At 44.7% G+C, this 21454-nt stretch overlaps 1 protein-coding gene across 1 annotated transcript; it reads right to left on the bottom strand.

Moving 5' to 3' along the window:
- Positions 1 to 535: 535 nt before the first annotated feature.
- Positions 536 to 14951, bottom strand: LOC138590925 (protein NLRC3-like). The gene is made up of 7 exons (XM_069661368.1): positions 14896 to 14951; positions 14442 to 14590; positions 13501 to 13620; positions 11294 to 11529; positions 6764 to 6769; positions 2650 to 4444; positions 536 to 722 (listed from the first exon to the last, which is right to left on the bottom strand). The coding sequence occupies exons 2-7, from the start codon at positions 14570 to 14572 to the stop codon at positions 536 to 538; spliced, it is 2475 nt and encodes an 824-aa protein (XP_069517469.1). The 5' UTR covers positions 14573 to 14590; positions 14896 to 14951.
- Between the last annotated feature and the right edge of the window lie 6503 nt (positions 14952 to 21454).

Raw genomic sequence — 21454 nt, 5'->3', positions numbered from 1 at the left:
CCTGCTCTGTCGTGTTGTTTTGGCCGCTGTTAGGCTGCTGTTTATTACTCTTAGCTCTGCTTTGATGCACACCACACCACAGCAACTGTGTGGGGCGTCAGCTTCTGATACCATGAAGATCATCACAGTTCCTTCCTTCACCTTTACTGAGCTCTGCATTCATGACTCCCTTTTCTTTATCGACCCTGTCTCTCTGTCTGTTTACACAGAAGCTCAAACTCTCTGCAGCCGGTTTTCATCTGCTATCATCAGATCTACGACATCGTTCACATCCCTCACACACATTACAGCCTCGTCAGTGCTGACATCATCTTCACTGTCTGATCGACACCAATGTGAGTCGTGTGGAAACTTTCAAACAGTGAATATCTCTTTTCTTTTCTTCACTTGTTGTTCAGCCATTTGGAAAGACAGAACATTTTAAAATCACTTCTTCAGATCTGTGATCAGGTCAATCCTGAAGATTAACCACCCAAAACTTTGAACCTCAGTCAAGGAGTTGAATTGAACACATAAGAAAAACTACATGCTACAGTCAGTAAACTGACCTCAGAGTCTCCAGTCTACAGTTTGGACTCTCCAGTCCAGCAGACAGCAGCTTCACTCCTGAATCCAGCAGATTGTTTCCTCTCAGGTCCAGCTCTCTCAGATGGGAGGGGTTGGACTTCGGAGCTGAGGCCACAACTTCACAGTGAGTCTCTGACAGTCCACAATAAGAAAGTCTGTAATGACACATAAATTACATGATATGTTACAATGAAAGAGACACTTTGTGTTTCCTTCATGACAGTTTGACACATCAGACTAAATAATAATCTAAGTTTGCTGTTCACCTCAGGGTTCAGCTCATCTTATCTTTCTGTGTTTGACATGAAACAATAATTCTCCTCACTCCCTCTCGTACCTGCACACTTTGAATCTTTGATTTGCTTTAATGTGCAGATAAAGGAGGAGAAAATGTCTGTCTCCAAAGAGTTAGCATGAGGACGTCTTGATTAGAAACCATTTTTACAACTTAGTTAACAATTACAGTCGAGAAAGACGATCTGTCTTTGCTGGCTACCTGCTGCTTTCAGGTTCACGTGCATGAGTGGGAAAATTCAGTGACTGGTGTCAAGTGGGATCGAAACAAATGGAACCTTTTAACAGTATTAGACGTGTACATATTTAAATAATATTATAATCAAACATTTTGATGTGTATGACAGCTGAGTGCATGAAGTTTTGTCGTCTACATTCTGTTGTGAGCATCTGAAGAACTTATTCAGCAAACAAACATAGTTAACAAACCGGTAAGGTTTAGTTATCGTTACCATGACGTCATCAGAAAGATGTTGTCACTGTATCAGTATTAAGATCAATAACATTGGTGTGTATACGATCTCTTAAAGTCTGAATTTCACCATAATGTTCTGAGATATTCATCAGACCTTAAATATTGGTGGAAGCTGTGCATTTCCTGCTACTACTCTTCTCTACAGCAACAAGAGAGAGAAACACCTGTCAGCTTCTTTCTGTGAGCAACAGAATATCAGGAAACACTTCAAAACACAGCCATGTAACACAACCTCCCTCTTTCAAATGTGGAATTCATAAGCAACTAAATGCACCACTGCTCGGTTCAACACACTCAGGGGTGTTACTGTGACAGTCTGTGTCGTATGAGCAGCAGTTCACAGAAGCTAATGTTAGTTCATGTTAGCAAACTGTTCATAGATATTGTTGTGGAACGAACATTTCTGAATCAGTTTGCAGATTTGATGACGATTCTCTGCTTGTGCTACCAAATCACTATGTTACAGCGCTCAACATGATCCCATAGTTTTCACCTGTGGCCACAGTGGCTGCAGCAAACATGAGACACTCAATCTGAATAACACTAATAATACTTCTCCTTTATCTACAGCACGTTGTAGATACAAGTTTACAAAGTGCTTTGAAAACAGAAATACTGGATATATACAGAGCATCACAAAACAAAATAAGTGCACTGCAGAAATAGAAAGAATAAAGTGGAGTGTGTTTGGTCCCTGAACATCCTCTGTCCTCACTTTGAAATGGATCCAAAACCAGTAACAGAAACATGACAGAAATAACTGCATGAAAGAAATTCTCTCTGTCTTCAGAAATCTGCTTTAGAAAATGAAACAGAACTTATTTGAAACTTTTAAGAATAGTGGTTATAGTCAGTGATTATATAGCACACCTTGTAGAATCTACTCATGTAGTAATAACTTTACTGATAACTGTTAAATACTGTTATATGTTGTGATTAAATGCTGCTGTGATAAAACCTCAACAACAAACTCTTAATCCTTCATGTGTTTAAACAGGTTTGCATGTTGCCTTCATGAACCAATGCTGTATAGTAAAACAGTCAAATGTAACACATATTAGAAATAAATAGAACAGCTTTTCTTTCATGAACTTAACAGCTAGAAACAAAACTGACTGAAAAACAACATTTTTGCATTGAAAACTTTTGAAACAGCTCAAGAACGTCAGTGACAGAATACAAAAGACAATAGATTTATGAATAAACAAGTGGAACAGTATTTTAAGAGTAATGATAATTCTATAGTGTTGATATCTGAAGAACTAAACGACTTATTAACCCGGATTTAAAATGTTAATCACATCTGGACTTACCGAGCCTTTCTGCAGTTCCTCACAGCTGGAATCAGTCTCTGTCTTCCCTGCTCTGATGTGTTGTACTTCTGCAGGTCCAACTCATCCAGAACCTCCTCTGAAATCTGCAGCATGTAGGCCAGAGCAGAGCAGTGGAACACAGAGAGTTCTTTCTCTGATCTGTTCTCTGACTTCAGGAACTCTTGGATCTCCTGATGTACTGAGTGGTCGTTCATCTCAGTCAGACAGTGGAAGATGTTGATGCTTCTGTCAGGAGAGATATCATCACTGTTGATCTTCTTCAGGTTGTTGATGACTCTCTGGATGATTTCTGGACTGTTGTCTGTCCGGCCCAGCAGGCCTCCTAAGAGTCTCTGGTTGGACTTCAGAGAGAGGCCATGAAGGAAGCGAACAAACAGGTCCAGGTGACCACTCTTACTTTGAATGGATTTCTCAATGGCGCGCCTCAGACAGTTCTCATCCCTGGATGTCGTTCTATCATAGATGTGTTTGTTCTCTTTTAGGAAAGCCTCCAGTACTTGTGTGTGTGTGTAACAGTGGAACATGTAGACTGCAGCCAGAAACTCTTGAACGCTCAGATGAACAAAGCAGTAGACTGTTTTCTGGAAGATCACACACTCTCTTTTAAAGACCTCAGTACAAACTCCTGAGTACACCGAGGCCTCTGTGACATCCAGACCACAGCGCTCCAGGTCTTCTTGGTAGAACATGATGTTTCCTGTCTCCAGATGTTCAAACGCCAGCCTCCCCAGCTTCAGAAGAACTTCCCTGTCAGCCTCCATCAGCTCCTGAGGACTCACCTGATGTCCCTCATCATACTTCTGCTTCTTCCTCTTGGTCTGAACCAGCAGGAAGTGTGAGTACATGTCAGTCAGGGTCTTGGGCAGCTCTCCTCTCTGGCCTGTGGTCAACATGTGCTCCAGAACTGTCGCAGTGATCCAGCAGAAGACTGGGATTAGACACATGATGTGGAGGCTCCTGGATGTCTTCATGTGTGAGATGATTCTGCTGGACAGCTCTTCATCGCTGAATCTCCTCCTGAAGTACTCCTCCTTCTGGGAGTCAGTGAAGCCTCGGACTTCTGTTAACCTGTCAACACACATAGGAGGGATCTGATTGGCTGCTGCAGGTCGGGAAGTTATCCAGACGAGAGCCTTGGGAAGCAAATTCCCCTCGATGAGATTCATCAACAGGACGTTGACTGATGACTCCTGTGAGACGTCAGACACAACCTGATTGTTGGTGAAGTCCAGTGAAAGCCTGCTTTCATCCAGGCCGTCAAAGATGAACAACAGTTTACAGACAGCGAGCGTCTCTGCTGTGACCTTCTGTAATGCTGGATGGAAAACATGGAGCAGCTTGAGAAGACTGTACTGCTCGTCTTTGATCAAGTTCAGCTCCCTGAAGGAAAGCAGAATCAGCAGACTGACATCTTGGTTTTCCGAGCCCTCTGCCCAGTCCAGAGTGAACTTCTGCACTGAGAAGGTTTTTCCAACACCAGCGACGCCGTTCGTCAGGACCACTCTGATGTCTCTCTGTTGGTCAGGTAAGGATTTAAAGATTTCGTGGCACTTGATTGGAGTGTCATGGAGGGTCTTCTTCTTTGAAGCTGTCTCAAGCTGTCTAACCTCATGTTGGGTGTTAACCTCTTCACTGTGTCCCTCAGTGATGTAGAGCTCAGTGTAGATTCTTTTGAGGAGGGTTCCACTTCCTGGTTCATCAGTTCCTTCAGTCACACGTTCACATCTCCTCCTCAGACTGATCTTATGTTGATCGAAAACCTCCTGCTGACCACCTTTCACAAAACAGAGAACAAAATGAGACGAAACAAGAACATTTGACAATCTGGTGATTATCTTGTTACTAAAAAAGATCAATATAAGAAAATATAAAGTGTTAAAGTTGAGTCCAAATCAGCCTCTGACTGTGTGTCAGTGAACGTGTTTGATTGACAGCAGAGAGAACAGGTTGATCCTCAGCAGCTCGTCTGCAGCGCTTCATCTAAACAGCTCACTGTGGCTGTTTCTTCATCACTGCAATATTTAAAACTGATGCACTGATAAAATCATGCAGACGATGTTCACATCTTGTTGTGTAGACCTTCTTTGAATGATTGGAACCACTAACAAAGCACTGACAATCTCTGTAACAAATACACTACATTTCCTATAGCTGCTGCAAAATAAAATCCTCCCGCTGGTAGGGCTGTCGCGGTGAAGGAATTTACCCTGCGGTGATTTAGGACGGCTCAACCGAGCGGTATGCGGTATTACCACCATGTATCTTTTGTGTTTTTATTTATGCTGATTTTAGTATAAGTATATGTAAGCTTTATTGTCAGGCTATTGTTACTTATATTGTTGCTTCTTAAATGACGAAGATTACACAGTTTTAAAACAAATTAAATACTTGTTTATCACTAAATGAAAAACCTCCTTGCGCCCCGACCCCCCTCGGGGCGCGCGCCACAAAAATGCAAATAATGTATATTTTGGTGCAAAACTCTTGGACAGCAAAGATGGGGACAACTATAAAAATGTTGATTTAAACCAGTAAGAATGTTTACCTTTATACAAAATTGGGCCATCGACTACATTTTGATTGGACATCACTAATTTGATCGTTATCTGCGTGACAGCGGGTCTAACTACTGCACTGAGAGAGAGGGAGAGACCCCTGTTTGAATAATGACTTAGGAGTGCTCTGCAGACATGTAGGTCTGTGAAGCTGGCTCAGCATATCAGTGTATGCTTTGTTTGTTGTTTAATGCATACAGTACACCATAAAGAAGTTGCTTGAGAGAAGCAGAAAACACACTGATCAGTGGCAGCTGGCCAATAGAGGGCGCTAGGGCGCCGTCCCACCACTCCCGACGTCCTAGACCTCCACTGGACAAGACTTTATCATTTATTTTTATTTTATACATTTTTTTATTAGCAAGTTAAGTATTACATGTTGGTGAATAAAGTGTATAATCTGCAATAAAATGGAGATTAAAAATGTTTACGTTGTCTAAAGTTACTGATAGGTCACGTGTTTCCGGCCTGGGGCGCAAGAATCTTTGTCCGTTGACCCTCGTTATAAGTTGCACATGCGCAGTTTGCGCCTCTTCAATACAAGAGATAGGAGTAGACAGGGCGCACATCACCAGCGCCCTGACAGCATTTATCCATCTAGCAGCAGCTGCTGAAACCACCAACCACTAGGTGGCAGGTAAAAGAGAGCGAGCACGAGTACGAGTCATAAATTAGGTCAGAATTAGTCGGACTCGTTGACGTTCAGTGTATTAGACTGAGATTAAGACAGGCACGGCAGTGTAGTGTCAGCTAGGTACAGTATAATGGCGAAAGAAAATACTGTAATGTCACTGAAAGATGTGTCTCAGCAGCAGCTGCCCAAGAAACGCTGCACACTGGGCCCAGGTGAACTTCAGAGGCTACCTCCAGAGGTGAGATAGCAGCTGTGTGGCATTGGCCTTTTATTGTTGTTATTGGTGTTTGTTTTTAATCGTAGTAGTGCTGTCTTGTCAGAAAAGTGGGCAACAGTAGACCCAAAATGATGTAATAGTCTAGTTTCAAGGATTCTTCATTTGTCATGTGCACAGAGATGCAAAGTAAAACATGCGGTGAAATAAAGGAGATGCTCAGTTACTGTGTGTCAAAGGGATCAATAACATAACAGTGAGATCAGTAAATAGAAAAGATTAAATAGAGTACAATTAAATAATATAAAATTACTAATGCAACATGAAGTGTCTCAGTATGGAGTCAGGCCACCACAAGCCTCCAGAACAGCTTCAGTGCTCCTTGTCAAATCTCTCTATATAAACACAATCTTTATTTTATCAGGTGATCCATCAGAGACTTGAATACAGCAGATAGAAAGAAGAACAAACAGCCACACATAACAAAATGGTATATAGCAATCACAGACATCATTAAATAGATTTGAAGATGAATGTATTGGAATGTTTTAACATGTCAGTTTAAGCCACTAGGCTGCCTATTGAACAGGTAGTTTGTTGTTTTGACGTGTTTATATTTCCTAACATTCCACAGTGCTTCTCCTGATTTTCGTTCTGCAAACTTGACACCCGACAGCATTCAGGTCCTACTGTTTACTCCGTGCTGCGACAGAGACCAGAGAGGCGTTTGAGTGAAGGGGGGAAAAAACGGTACTTCACTGCTAATACTGTATAATATTTAGCCTAAGTTTATTAAGTTTACACATTTTATTTCATTTTCAGTTTATTTATTGAACATGGGGTTTCAAGTAGGCGAACAACGATATTAAAAAATCCTCACATCACCGTGGTATTGCGGTCACCGTGACAACCCTACCCGCTGGTTTGCTGATAGAAAACTTTCATGTGAAGCAGCAGCAACAGGAAATGTTTATATCAGACAGAAACTTTAGGTTACAAAGGTAACCCCGGTTCTCTGATAACATGAGTGAGATATCTCACTATGGGGTACGCCCCTCTGCGTAGTCCTCAGAAGCCCAATAACATTACGCCAGCCACATTGGCTGGCAGTCGTGACGACTGCATCAAGAGGAGGGACATCCTCTCCCTACAAAGGGGCTGATGCAGTCTCACCAGATCATTCAAAATAAGCACTCATGTTATCAGAGAACCGGGGTTACCTTTGTAACCTAAAGTTCTCTTTCAAACATTCATTCGGTATCTCACTATGGGGATATACTGACTCCCGTATTGCCAGACAAGCTTATCTTGAAGACCGACTGCCAATAATTAGGCTGACGACTCACGGCCCTCAGAGGAGCCCACACTCAGCACAGTATGCACTAGAGAGAGCGCAGTGACATCCAGTGCATAGAACCTTGCAAAGGTATGATGTGAACCCCAACTGGCCGCAAAGCATATATCTTGGATAGACACGCCTCTAAACAGGGCCCAGGATGTTGCCATCCCCCTTGTGGAGTGAGCGCGTACACCAGCTGGGGCTTGAAGCCCCTTGCTGCTGTAGGCCATAGAAATGGCCCCGACTATCCAATGAGAAAGCCGTTGTTTTGTAATAGGCTTACCAGTATGAGGTTTTGCCCATGACACAAACAGCTGATCAGTTTTCCTAAAACCTTTTGTTTTGTCCACATAAATGCGTAAGGCACGCACCGGGCACAATTTGTGTAACCACTCCTGTTCCGAGGTGGAAAAAGGAGGAGGTGAAAAGGCAGCTAGGTCAAGTGGAAGACACACCAAAGTAGGATTCTTTGGTACAAAAGCTGGATTTGGCCTTAGCACCACACGTGCATATCCCGTGGCAAACTGAAGGCAGTCAGGATGCACTGAAAATGCATGGATATCACTGACCCGCTTAGCAGACGCCAGTGCCAATAACACGGCCGTCTTAAGTGATAAAACCTTAAGATCGACCTGATCTAAAGGCTCAAAGGGGGGGTGAGACAGCGCATCCAAAACAGTTGGCAAATCCCATGATGGGGTCAGCTGTTTGGACACCGGATGCAGACGACGAGCACCCTTCATAAAACGGCTGACAAGGGGATGTTGTCATGGCCGGTCATAAAGAAGTCAGCTGATGTCTGCCAGCCAATGCTTCCCCGGCCAATGAGGGGCTATCAGGATGAGTGTTAAGCCTCTCTCTTGCACTCTGGCCAGCGTGGGTGGGATCAGAGCCAGAGGGGGGAATGCGTAAAGCAGAACCTGCGGCCACTCGTGGGCTAGTGCATCTATCCCCATCGGTGCCTCCTGGTCTCTCAGGAAAAAAACAAAAACATGGGGCACTGATTGTTCTCTCTCGAGGCGTACAGGTCGACTTCCGAGCGACCGTAAAGCGCCCAAATCTGCTCTGTTACTTCTGGATTGAGCTTCCACTCTCCGTAATGAGGGTTGCCTCTGGAGAGTAGGTCTGCCCCACAATTCTGTACTCCCGGCACATGGGTGGCTTTCAATGATAGGAGATGCACATTGCTCCACAAAATCAGTCTGTGAGCCAATGTGTGCAACTGAAGGGATCGCAGTCCGCCTTGTCTGTTGATATAGGCGACCACATTTGATTTATAAGCTCTATCAGTCATGGAGGACTGTAGACGATCTGCCTTGGCGGGCAGGGTGGGGCCAGAGGAAGACATAGATAACTTCTGAGTTGGGTGCAGGTGACAGGCAACCAGGGGTTCAACTGTGGGCATGTAGTAAATGCCTTTTTCTTTCATGTCCACGCAGTCAAAGGCTGACCCCCCCTGGACCGGGTTCACAGCAGAAAATTGAGTTTTCCAACAACACATTGTCTCCTCCAAACATTCAGGGAAAATGGGTAGAAGCTGCCTGGCTGCCCGTTTTGCCTTTGGTAACCTTTTCCCTTCATAGCGAGATGAGGAGGTCTCAGCCTGCACCTTCGGCCATGGGATATCCAGCTTCTCAGCTGCCCTCTTGCATACTTCATGCAGATCCATGCCTCTGATGAGCGGGGATGGAGCCCCGTCTGTCACTCCTCCCGCAGCTAACGCCGTAGTCTGCGGTATTTGTGCCGATGAGAAAGATGAATCATCATCGTCATCTCCCTCGGAGAGGAGAATGTCGGGCGAGACGTCCGAGTTATCAGACTCTCCATCATAACCTAACAGCGAGCCGAAATTATCCGCCGGCATGCAATCATCAGACCCTTCGGGCACGGGAGTGTCGCCCCAGCTCGTACCTGGCGTGGCCGAGTCATCATATTCCATCGGGGGTGCCGCCGTTGCTAACAGCGGGTCCTGTATACCGAGGCTTGCCTGGCGCGACAGCCTCCGGCGGAGACTCTTAAGAGTGAAGCGGCTACAGTGCTCACATGAGCCCGGTATATCCAGCGCTGACCGGGCGTGCTGCACTCCGAGGCACGCAACGCATATTGGGTGAGTGTCCATAGCCGATATTTTAGCCCCGCATACACAGTCCCGTGGAGGGGGTTTAACTGCTAGCACAGGCGTGAATAACGGTGTGGCTTGTGCGCTGTCGGGCGGTACAGTGAGCTTCGACTGAGCCATGGTGAGCGGGTCGATGTCAGAACTGTAGCCGAAGTAGTGATTAGCTACGCGGGGTGCTAGTGTGGAGGCTAGCTCGTTGCTGTAACTAATGTGGAGGCAGGCTTAGCTAATGCTAGGAAGGTGGCTAGCTTGGCTAAGGTGCTTGGTGTTACTGTTTGGTGACAGGCTAACAGGTGAGCTACAGTTAGCTGTATGGAGACAGTAAAAGTAGCTTCTTTATTACTCCGTGAAACCCTCGATTTCTATGGTGAAGAAATCGGGGTTCCGTACACGACACGGAAAAATTAGCGCCCGGCGATCGAGTGGTTAGCTCAATCTGTGGACCGTTAAACTAGTAATCCCGTTGGCAGTCGTGTTGGGAGATAAGGCTTCCTGAGATAGAAGCGAGAAGAGGTGTTTGAATGATCTGGTGAGACTGCATCAGCCCCTTTGTAGGGAGAGGATGTCCCTCCTCTTGATGCAGTCGTCACGACTGCCAGCCAATGTGGCTGGCGTAATGTTATTGGGCTTCTGAGGACTACGCAGAGGGGCGTACCCCATAGTGAGATACCGAACGAATGTTTGAAAGAGAACCTCAGGAGCTGAAAAATTTAACCAAAACAGAAGTGCCAAAAACAGTTGAAGTTCCCATAATGACCACTTGAGGCTGGCTCCAAAAGTGAGTCAATCCCCACAGACCCCATGTTAAAATCCCCAACTTTACAGCACAAATAAACATGTTTACAGCCTGGGACTAAAAACTGTTTTGTTCTCTACAGCTCATTTCGTTATGACATCTGAATGAGGGTCATCTTTATTTGACTCAGCCATTTTAATTATATTTAGACTTATAATTTTGCATTATTAAGGGCCTGAACTCTTTGAGTGACAGGTGGATGCCGTTTGCTGCCTGCTGGGCGTCAGCTTAGCTCATCTTACTCACTGAACTGAACCTCTCTGCCATGTCTCCACGTTGGTGCCTTCTGGAGAATTTTTCATGCAATTATCAGACAAATAAAATGTGTTGCTGAGCGGTTCATTGTAACAACAGACTGTCTAAGAGGTCTGTGTAGACAACGCTTGGCTTGTTAGCTTAGCTTGTTATCTAAATAACCAAGTCATGAGTTAGCTTTGGCATAACTGTAAAACTTTAATCATTTACGGTTTGCCAATCCCTCCCTCCTCTTCAGTTCCCCCCTCTCGTCCAAATATGGTCACTTCTGTATCCAAAAACCAAGATGTTGAAGGAAAATAAACTAAAGACCTCAAAATTGTTGTCCACAAACAAAAGCGGTGACATCACAGGGGCTACGTCCCTCTTCCTATATACAGTCTATGGTGAACATCAGCAGTTTAAAAGTTCTTCCTGATGGAGAACAAGCAGCATGCTGATATTTTAAGCAAAGACAGGGGGCGCTACAATAAAATCACAACATGTTAAATATACATTTGTTTTGGGTTCAGATTTTTCCTCAAAGGAGAACACGGGACGAGTGACACAGAGCAGATATGTATGCTGGAGCAGAACACATCAGTTCATTTGTAATGGTATTTATAAAGATCTTAATGTTGGTGCTGAATGACACAACAAATGTCTCTGTATTAAAACAACAAGCCGTGTTTTCAGACACGATGACATCAGCAGACTGATGGACGGTCTTACTTTGTAATGTGCTGGTCTCACTGGCTGTCTGCAGTCCAGGTGTTGTTCTGGATCTTTTTCCACACTGGGGACAGGAGGAATCTCCTGATGAACCAGACTGGTCCCAGTATGAGGTGAGGCACTGTCTGCAGAACCAGTGTCCACAGCTGGTAGAGACTGGATCCTTCGGGACGTCCTGACACACAGCACAGCAGGACGGCTGCTCCTCCACAGAAACATGACTCCTCTTCTTCTCTCTGTGAACACATTTCTTCATGACTAAAATGATTTGTTGAATTTGGTAGAAAAATATCACCATGTGATCGACACAGTCTAGAAGCTGTGATAGCTCACAGAGAGCAGTAACAGTGTTTGTCATTAATTAACTGCTTTCCTATCAGACAGTCTTATTAAACATTGTGTGATCTGCCTGTAGTTTGTTATTAATACAAACTCAACACTTCCTGCAGCTGCTTCACAGTAAAAGCCTTCCATTAAAGACAGCTGATTATGTGCTTCACTGTTTTACAGTCACTGTGGGCGGCTCAGCTTGAGTCAGTTATGTTTGAACTGAGGTCAGAAGTGGCCTAAATTAAACTGAGGTAGAGCAGCAGGCTCAGACACACAGCATGTCACAGAGGTGTCACAGGTTCAAGTCCAGACAGGTGCCTTTGTTTTCAGTCTCTTGTGTCTTCTGTAGTACTATCACAAATACAATGATGTCAGTGTGCTGCAGTGTTTCATATGAGATGTTGTTGGAAAAAATTTTGAAGTTTTATAATCAAATGTTTTAGAGTTGAAGTTATATAATCAAAAGTTTTATAATGATATGTTTTAGTTGAAACTTTATAATCAAAGGTTTTAGAGTTGAAGTTATATAACCATAAGATTTATAATTAAATGTTTTAATGCCTTAAAGTTAAAGTTTTATAGTTATAATGCCTTAAAGTTAACTTTCCTATAGTCTAAGGCCTTAAAGTTAAAGTTTTTATAGTTAAAATGTCTTTAAGCTAACTTTTCTATAGTCTAAGGCCTTAAAGTTAAAGTTTTTATAGTTAAAATGTCTTTAAGTTAACTTTTCTATAATCTAAAGCCTTAAAGTTAAAGTTGTACAGTCAAATGTCTTAAAGTTAAAGTTTTACAGTCAAGTTTTTTATAGTTGAGGTTTAACAGCCAAATGTTTTATAGTTAAGGTTTTATATTCTAATGTTTTATAATAAGTTTTTATAATCTAAAGTGTTAAAACTCTAAATGTAGAATCCTAAGCTGAGAAACTCGCTGGGCTCAGTATAAAAGCCAGGTGAAGGGTTGGCAGCTCGCCAAGAAAAACAGGTGTCCCCCCCCAGCCCCTCCCTTTTCTGTTGTACAGTGCATGAACGTGCCTAATTGGCCGGAGTGAAGAAGAGTCCTGCAGAAAAAGTTGGAAATGGGTCGGGCAAAACTGAAAGGAAACCAACTGAGGGAAGAGAGCCAGAGCGAGGGGGGGGGGCTCCAACAGGTGTTGGGGCAAGCTGAAGCCCAGCGAGGGAGGGGCTTAGAATATATAAGACCAGAGCGGCTGACCCGTGGGGAGTCTCATCCGGATGACACTCACTGATTTATTGATGTATCAGTTTATCTGTAATCAATAAAGATTTTTGTTGCATCAGATTTTGCTTTTTCTAAGATTATTTTGGACAGTCTTATTTCTCAATTTGAAGACTTATTCCACCAAGTTTATTAACTATTTTTAAGATTTTATTATATATTGGAGATTGAAATTAAGTTGCATATAAGATAGTTTGTGGAACTTTTTGCCACAACAATGTTTGTGTCTTTCTCTCTAGTTGAACAACAACACTCACTGAGTCTCAGAGCCTGCTGTGCTCCTCATCCTGAATAAACACATTTAAACACATGAAGTCTTTTCTTTACGTTTTCTAACCACATTGTAACTGCAACACGTTTCTGATTGTTCCTCCTGTTCTTACTTTATTTACATATATCCCAGCATGCAATGGAAGTAACACTTCATAACACAGAAAACTCAGCAATAATAATCACTAAATTATTATTTTATGATATGATTATATTATTCTCAAACTCAGAATATATCCACCTTAGTTTGAAACAGTTTCTGCAGTAATAATTCTGCACCATGAATATAAATCTATTAGCAAAACATTTAGTATTCATCCTCAATGCATCGTCGTCTGTCAGGTCTGTTTACAGTAACAACAGTCTCTTACTTTGTGTCTGAGGGTCCAGGTTCATTACTGAAGAATGGAGGAAGACCTCTGGACCAGTCACTCTTCAGAGACAGACAGCTGGATACTGCAGACTCTGCTCTCTGTCTGTTGGGCTGAACTCTGCAACACACAAGATGTTTTTATTTATATCACATGAGTCCTTGATAAAATCTCCAATTCTACTGCTGCTGTTGATAAATAGGAGATTGAAAGGTTTGTATTATTCTTCTTAGATTAGTTGACAGCTGTTTAAGGTGACTGACAGCTGTCACTGATACTAAGAGGAACAAATGAACTGAAATGAATCATATAAATGTTTTTTTGTATAACAGTAACAACAGTTATAATAATTGTTTCACCTCAGCAGTAGATAACAGTTTACTCTGTCCAATAGTTAGAGTACATCTTTCCTCCAGATGGCAACTGACAGCAGCCATTTAGTGTCCTGATAACATTTCGTCACCATGTTTTACACAAGCAGTGAGTTAAAGATAAGACAAGTCAACTGTCCCAGAGGGAAGTTCACCCTGGGTAACAGAGCTGCACACAGACACAGCTGCAAACAACTTTAAACTACATGTAACCAACAGTCGTACACTCAAGACAAAACAACAAACCAGAAAAATAAATATCATAAAGATATGTTTAATATTGCACAAACCAACACAATATTCTGAGTAAAAACATAAAAAATTAATGAAACATTTGAAGCAGATTTTGAACAGTAATGAATCCTATATTTTCTGGAGGTGTAAATTCTGAAATGGAGATTTCAAGTGTTTTCCTGCAGGAAAATCATCAGAAGTTTGTGGATATAAAACTGTTTTTTTTGTAGAACAGTTTCTGCATCATTAATATAAATCTATTAGCAAAGCATCTAGTACTCATCCTCAATGCATCGTCGTCTGTCAGGTCAGTTTACAGTAACAACAGTCTCTTACTTTGTGTCTGAGGGTCCAGGTTCATTACTGAAGACTGGAGGATGATCATTGGACCGGTCACTCTTCAGAGACAGAGGAGACAGAGACAGAGACTCTGCTCTGTCCTCCTCTTCCTCCACACAAACACTCATCTTATTGAGAAAAACACGCTAGAACGAGAGAACAGGAAGTAACACACACACACACACACACACACACACACACACACACACACAGTATACAGTTTAATAAAACCAGTCAGCGCTCCACCTGCTCAGTGTTCTTTATATCTCTGCTTGTTTTCGTGAGTTATTGACGGTTTAATGTAACTTATTCAGCCAATCAACACTTTGTGTCCACAGATGAAACAAACTTTCGAATTTACTCGAAGTTCTCTTTCCTCTACAGTCCACAGGTGGAAAAGTGGCTCAGAGACTTTAACAGTCAAATGATACAAATGTTAATTAACGCTCACCCTGCCTCAGCCTTCAGTTTCGTCCCCTTCTGCGCTATCGACTCAAAATGGTGGAGTCTGCTCCGTCGTGAAGTGACTGAACACTTTCACTTTCATGTTCCAGCCCTGTTGAGCCTGTATCCCGTGATCAGGTTGCTCCTCCCCTCTCCATTTACAGGAAACATGGTGAGTCGATGATGTTTCATGAACACACTTCAAAGCTGCCTCAGAAAGACGTGTTCAGAATAGAGTTGAAATCTTTCACACAACATTAAAAGAAGGCATAGGTGATCAATTTAAGAACCGTGCACTGAACTGGATGAAAGACTTGAAGCTGATAATTCATGGAATGATGAATGGAAAAATACTCGCTGTACTGAAAACAAACAAATGCAACTTAAAATACTAAACAGATATTATTACATTCCTTCACAGTGGTGCAAAATGGGCGTAAGAGATGATGGTAAATGTGTTAAATGTGGTGCTACTGAAGGAACTCTGCATGTTCTGCTGTGGGAGTGCAAAGAGTTAAAGATCTTTGGGATGGCGTTACAAAGCAAATGACAACTTACATCAATATTGACGTTCCACTCACACCAGAGTCATGTATACTGGGAGATTTGCAAGACTTCAGTGGAGACTCTAGAAGAATCAAATCTCATTTTTTTTCATGTAGCACAAGTAACTATTCATGAAAATAAAACATATTATTTGCACTTATTAAGAAAGAGGCACCACCTTCTAAGGGAGGGAATTAAACACATTGAATTTTGGTAATAATCAATGTCATTATCTGGTTTGTAAGTTCAGAATGTTTATTTATATTGAAATGATGACAGAGCTGATTTTTTTTACCTCCATCTGCCACCACAGATGGTTACGGGTTAGGTAGCTAAGTTAACAGGTTAGCGCAGTGGGTCTGAGGCCGGCTTAATGCTCTGAAACTTTGAGGACAAATTCCTTGACACTCCGGGTGGGATCAAGCTACTGGAACCAGAATAACAGAAACACACCAAGTCCTTTCAATAAGCATATCTCACGCTCGGCATGCGAGCTAACAGGGGTGAAGCCCTGATACTGTCTTCTACTAATGCTGTGGATGACAGGCCCACCTGCTCTGAGTATACCGGCACCACTTGGACAGGCGACTCACTGACAGGGTCCAGTCTATTATTAATGTAACAAAACATACGTGTCAGTATTAACTCAGTGTCTCAATCAGCCAAGGTTTGTCTGTTTATTTCAATTCAATGGTGAACCTCCGGTATATTTCCACATCACACGGGGAACCATAAATAAGCAGCATAAATAACTACTTATGAAACTTTAAATTTCATTCATGAAGAAAGAGACACAAGTTTCAAAGGAGTGAATTTAATCAAATAGAACTTTGATAACAATCAATCTCATGATCTGGGTTGCGATTCAGAAAGAATTAATTGTTAGTTTCTGCTTGGAAAAATAAAATAGGCAACGACTACGGCTAACTTCTCCTGCAGCTGATCAACAGTTGCATTCCTTCCTTTTCTTCTATTAATTTATCTTTTATTTATTATTCCCACACATTCTTTATTTCTTTATTACAAAAACAGTGTGGCAGTGACAGCGAGTGGAAGCGCATTGGAACAATATCTGTCTAATGATATTACGGTTATCAGATCATTTGTTCAATATTTGAAGATCAATATTTAGTTGCCAGACAACGCCACTCTGGGAGTTTCACCCAGAGAAGTATTTAGTTTACCCACACTTAGGACACACAGATTCGGATACTCAGGAGGCCAGAGACGTTGTTCCAATACTTACAATACAAATACTTTATTTTTAAATCAGTTTCTTTAAAAGTACTTAAAACACACCATTCACACAAAAAGGGGGGGAGAGGAAAATAAAGAAAGATCTAAATTGGTGGAGGGCATGGCAGAGGTGGCCACAGGAGACTGTTGTCCAAGAGCCAGCAAGTCATACTCAAATGAGCACTCCTCCTCAAAGGGTGGCTGTTCCACCTGCGGGGAGTTATGGGAAGGGGCACATCCGGGGGAGTCTACTCCAACCACAGCCTTCAACATGGTACGATTGACCTGTCTAACCTTGGTCAGGTCATCTACTGGCCTGATTGTGTACACTGAACCACCATGGCTAGGTGCCCTCAACACTCGATACTTCACAGAACTCCACCGATCCCGAGTCTTGTGAGGCCCCCTTGCACTAAAGTCACGCAAGAATACCAACTGACCCTCACTCAGTGGTAGATCTTTCACATGCTGGTCATGGGCTCGCCGTCGGCGATCAGCAGCCTGCTGCAAGCATTCCCTTGCACATTCAAATGCCACCTGCAGTCTAGCTTGGTGCTCCTGAACCCACTCATGAACAGACCCACCAACAGGACTCTCAACTCTACCCAACAGGAAATCTACTGGCAGTCGAGGGTCCTGGCCAAACATCAGGAAAAAGGGAGACTCTCCAGTAGCCTGATGGGGAGTGGTGTTATAACATTAGAGAACCTGAGGCAAACACGCATTCCGGTCCCTCTTTCTGGAAACTGGCAATGTATGCAGTAGATTGTGGAGCGTCCGGTTAAATCGCTCACATTGACCATTCCCTTCCGGATGATAAGGAGTAGTACGGGATTTCACAATGCCATACAAGTTACACAGCTGCTGGATGAGACCGCTTTCAAAATTACGGCCCTGGTCAGAATGTAACCGAGCAGGGACGCCAAATTTGTAAAACCACTCGGACACCAGAACCTTGGCCACAGTGGCAGCACGCTGGTCCCGTGTCGGGATAGCTACGGTGTATTTACTAAAGACATCGGTCATGACCAAGATGTTCTCCACACCATTCTGTGCAGGCTCCAGGGTGGTGTAATCAATGGCAAGAATTTCATTAGGGCGTGACGCCAATAGATGCCCCATATAGCCGTGAGCTTTGGGGTGGACATCTTTGGCAACCTGACACCTCGCACATGTCTGACACCACTGGGTCACATCAGAGGACATGTTAGGCCAGTAGCATCGAGACCGTAGGAGCGCCAACGTTCGCTCCACTCCCTGGTGCCCATGCTCCTGGTGGACCTTGGTCAAAATCTCCCCACATAGCACACTAGGCAACAACAGCTGAAGCATGGCTTCAGCACCATCGGGGCGGAATACCTGGCGGTACAGAACCCCGTCATTCTCAACCAGTCGGTCCCACTGCCGAAGCAGAGTCAATGCAGACCGAGACAGCCGTACCCGCTCCTCACGACTGGGACGCTGCTCTTTCCCCCAAAACTCCAGCAGTCCCTGAATGACAGGATCAGCCCGTTGAAGGGCACGAAGCTCAGAGGGGGTGCGCTGTGGCATGACTGCAATGGCAGCTTGAGTTGCCTCCACCTTCTGCAACCTCAGGGCTTGTTGCAAGGGCTGAGGTACAGCAGTACCTGGGAGCATGGCTTCCACATCCTGGGGGCCAGGTGGGTACTGGCGGTAGAGGGCATCTGCATTCCTGTTACTTCTGCCTGACCGATACTTAAGCTCAAAATCAAAAGAGGCCAGCTGGGCTGCCCACCTCTGCTCGGTGGCAGCCAGTTTCGCAGAAGACAAGTGCCTAAGGGGGTTGTTATCGGTGTATACAACACACTTATTACCCAACAAGTACTCTCTAAATTTCTCAGTCATGGCCCACTTAAGGGCCAAGAACTCAAGCTTCATGGAACTGTAGTTCGACATGTTCCTTTCTGTGGGCTTTAGACCTCGGCTAGCGTAGGCTATCGGCCTCACCTTCCCTGCCTGCTCTTGAGAGAGAACCGCTTCTAAGCCGCCATGGCTTGCATCCACCTCCAGAACAAACGGGAGGGAAAAATCCGCATAGGCCAACACTGGTGCAGTGGTGAGCATAGTTTTCAGTTCTTCAAAGCTCTGTTGACACTCGTCACTCCAACAACTGATAACCCCACGATCAGACCTCCTACCAGCCCTAGTGCTGCCACATTCAGCTACAACCTTATGCAGAGGGGCTGCCAGCTTGGCAAAACCCTCCACAAACCGCCGGTAATAACTGGCGAAACCAAGAAAAGACCGCAGCTCCGAGACAGTAGTGGGAATCGGCCAATTGGCTACCACTTCAATTTTGCTCGGTTCTGTGGAGACACCGTCGCCAGAAATCACGTGGCCCAAGTAACTTACTTCCTTCTGGAAGAAAGAACATTTACTGAGCTTGGCTTTAAGGCCCTCATGTTGCAATCGGTCCAATACCAACTTCAGTCTCTCAAGATGTTGTTCCACAGTGGAGGAAAAAACAACAATATCATCCAGATACAACAATAATGCCCGGCACTGCTGATCACCAAAGATACGCTGCATTAACCTCTGGAAGGTGCTTGGAGCGTTACAGAGGCCAAAGGGCATTCTGTTCCACTCGAATAACCCAAATGGTGTACAAAACGCAGTCTTGGGCCGATCTGACTCAGTGACTGGAACTTGGTTGTAACCACTAGCCAAGTCCAGGGTAGAGAACCAGCAAGCACCAGACAGAGCATCAAGGGACTCCTCTATTCGTGGTAGAGGGAAGGCATCTTTTCGGGTCTTACTGTTGAGCTGTCTGTAGTCGACACACATGCGTATAGAACCGTCTTTCTTCCCCACCAACACGATGGGAGACGCATAGGGGCTACTACTCTCACGAATGACATGGGATGAAAGCAGCTGGTTGATGTGTTCCTTTACAACCTCATATTCAGAGGGTGGAATACGCCTGTAGCGTTGCCTGACAGGAACATCATCAACCAGGGGAATGTCATGGGAGATTAGGTTGGTACAACCCAGGTCTCCATCATGAGCTGAAAAGACAGGAGTGTACTGCCTAAGCACAGACCTCACCTGACCCTGCTCCTCAGCAGACAATGAGGACAGGTCCATGTCCTCCAGCTGCTGCTGCACGCTAGGGAAAACTGCCTGGGAGGACAGGGTGGCCACACCTGATGGCACCTCAGTGACCCCTGCAGGGAGACTGACCACATTCACAAAGTCCAGCGCACCAACAGCTGTGCGGGGATACAACAACACATCAGTGGGGCCTACATTGACGACAGGTATGTAGGCTGTACCTCGGACTACTCTGACCAGGGCAGGGGAAGCAAGCAACCCCTCAGGCAAATCAGAATCAAGAGGCTCAAAAAGGACGGTGGAACCCGAGTACTGCTCCGAACACGTGGCAGGCACGACTTTCATGGCCCCGCCAGGGATCTGCCAGGCCCTTTTACCCCTGACCTTCACCTTTCCCGGACTATCACGAGGGACCTGAGTGCTGTCAAAACGACACTGCTGCAGTGCCTGCATAACAGACCCGGGGGCCTCCACAACACAAGGCTGTGCGAACAAAGCTGCACCATGTTGCACGAAAAGCTCTTGGTAACACTTAAGCATCACATTCATCCCTAAAACACCAGGCACCCGAGCAGGCACACCACCAGGGGGGTCCCTTACCACCAACACTCCACAATGGGGCATCAGCTTGCCACACAGTTCCACCTCAAGCTCCAGGTAGCCAATATAGGGGATGGCCAACCCGTTAGAAGCTTTAAGCTCCAACCAGTGACATGATCTGAGGCGCTCCTGACCCCAAGGCTCAAAATGCTGGCGGAAAAAGCCCTCAGAAACCGTAGTCACCATGGAACCAGTATCTACCAAACAAGGGACTTTAATCCCACCCATGTCCACATCTAAATGGGGACAAGATGAAATCAGCTTAGAAGCCTCTGAGATACTCGAAACCTCTTGTGAGCCAGTGGCGGCCCCACCCAAACTGTGGCTCTGCAGTTCGGTGGGCACTAGTTTTCCGACACCGGAGCGGTGCGGGACTGCCTACCAGGGGTGAAGGGGGATCGTGTGTTCTCTAGCCGAGCAATGCTTTCAGTGAGCTGATTAAGCTGCTCTTGCTGATGCTTTAGCATCTCTTTCATTTCACTCATCTCAGACACGGAAGATGAGGGGACAGACGCCGGAGGACCACCATGAACGCCATACTGAACACCAAACATTAAGGGGACCGAGTGACTGCGGCCCCTGGCACCGCCAGGTAAACTTTCACGCTCCCACTGGATCGCCTCTGCCCTTACGTCAAGCAAAGTGGAGTTAGGCTGCCTACGCACCAACTGCTTCAACTCACGGCGCAAAGAACTATTTAACACCTGCTCAACAAACTGGTCTCTCAGAAGAGCTTCAGAATTTGACATAGCAGCAGGCGCACGCTGCTTCACCCTCTCCATGAGACCCATCAAAGCGAGAGAGAACTCCTGAAGAGTCTCGCCCTCTTGCTGCCTCCTGGAGAAGAAAGCCTCCTGTAAAGCGACGTACGAATCTGAGCACCCGTACAGCTCGTGTAAAATGGCAAGTATGTCGTCAGGGTCCTCTCTCTCAGTGATACTTGATCTCATCTCTAGCTTCACCCTGTAGGTGATCAAACAGGAAAAAAGCCTGGTCAGGTCGAGATAGATGCCGGGCCCTCATACACGCCTGCACCTCCTCTATCCACTCACTCAACCCTATACCCATCCTCCCCCTAAAGACTGCACACTTCCTATCTCTAGGCACAAAAA

The sequence above is a fragment of the Semicossyphus pulcher genome, unplaced genomic scaffold, assembly GCF_022749685.1.
Source record: "Semicossyphus pulcher isolate SPU_LCO1_2020_fin unplaced genomic scaffold, fSemPul1.0.p SCAF_14, whole genome shotgun sequence".
NCBI classification, from domain to species: domain Eukaryota; kingdom Metazoa; phylum Chordata; class Actinopteri; order Labriformes; family Labridae; genus Semicossyphus; species Semicossyphus pulcher.
Note: the sequence above shows the minus strand (reverse complement) of the source record. Positions and strands in the feature narration are given on the sequence as shown.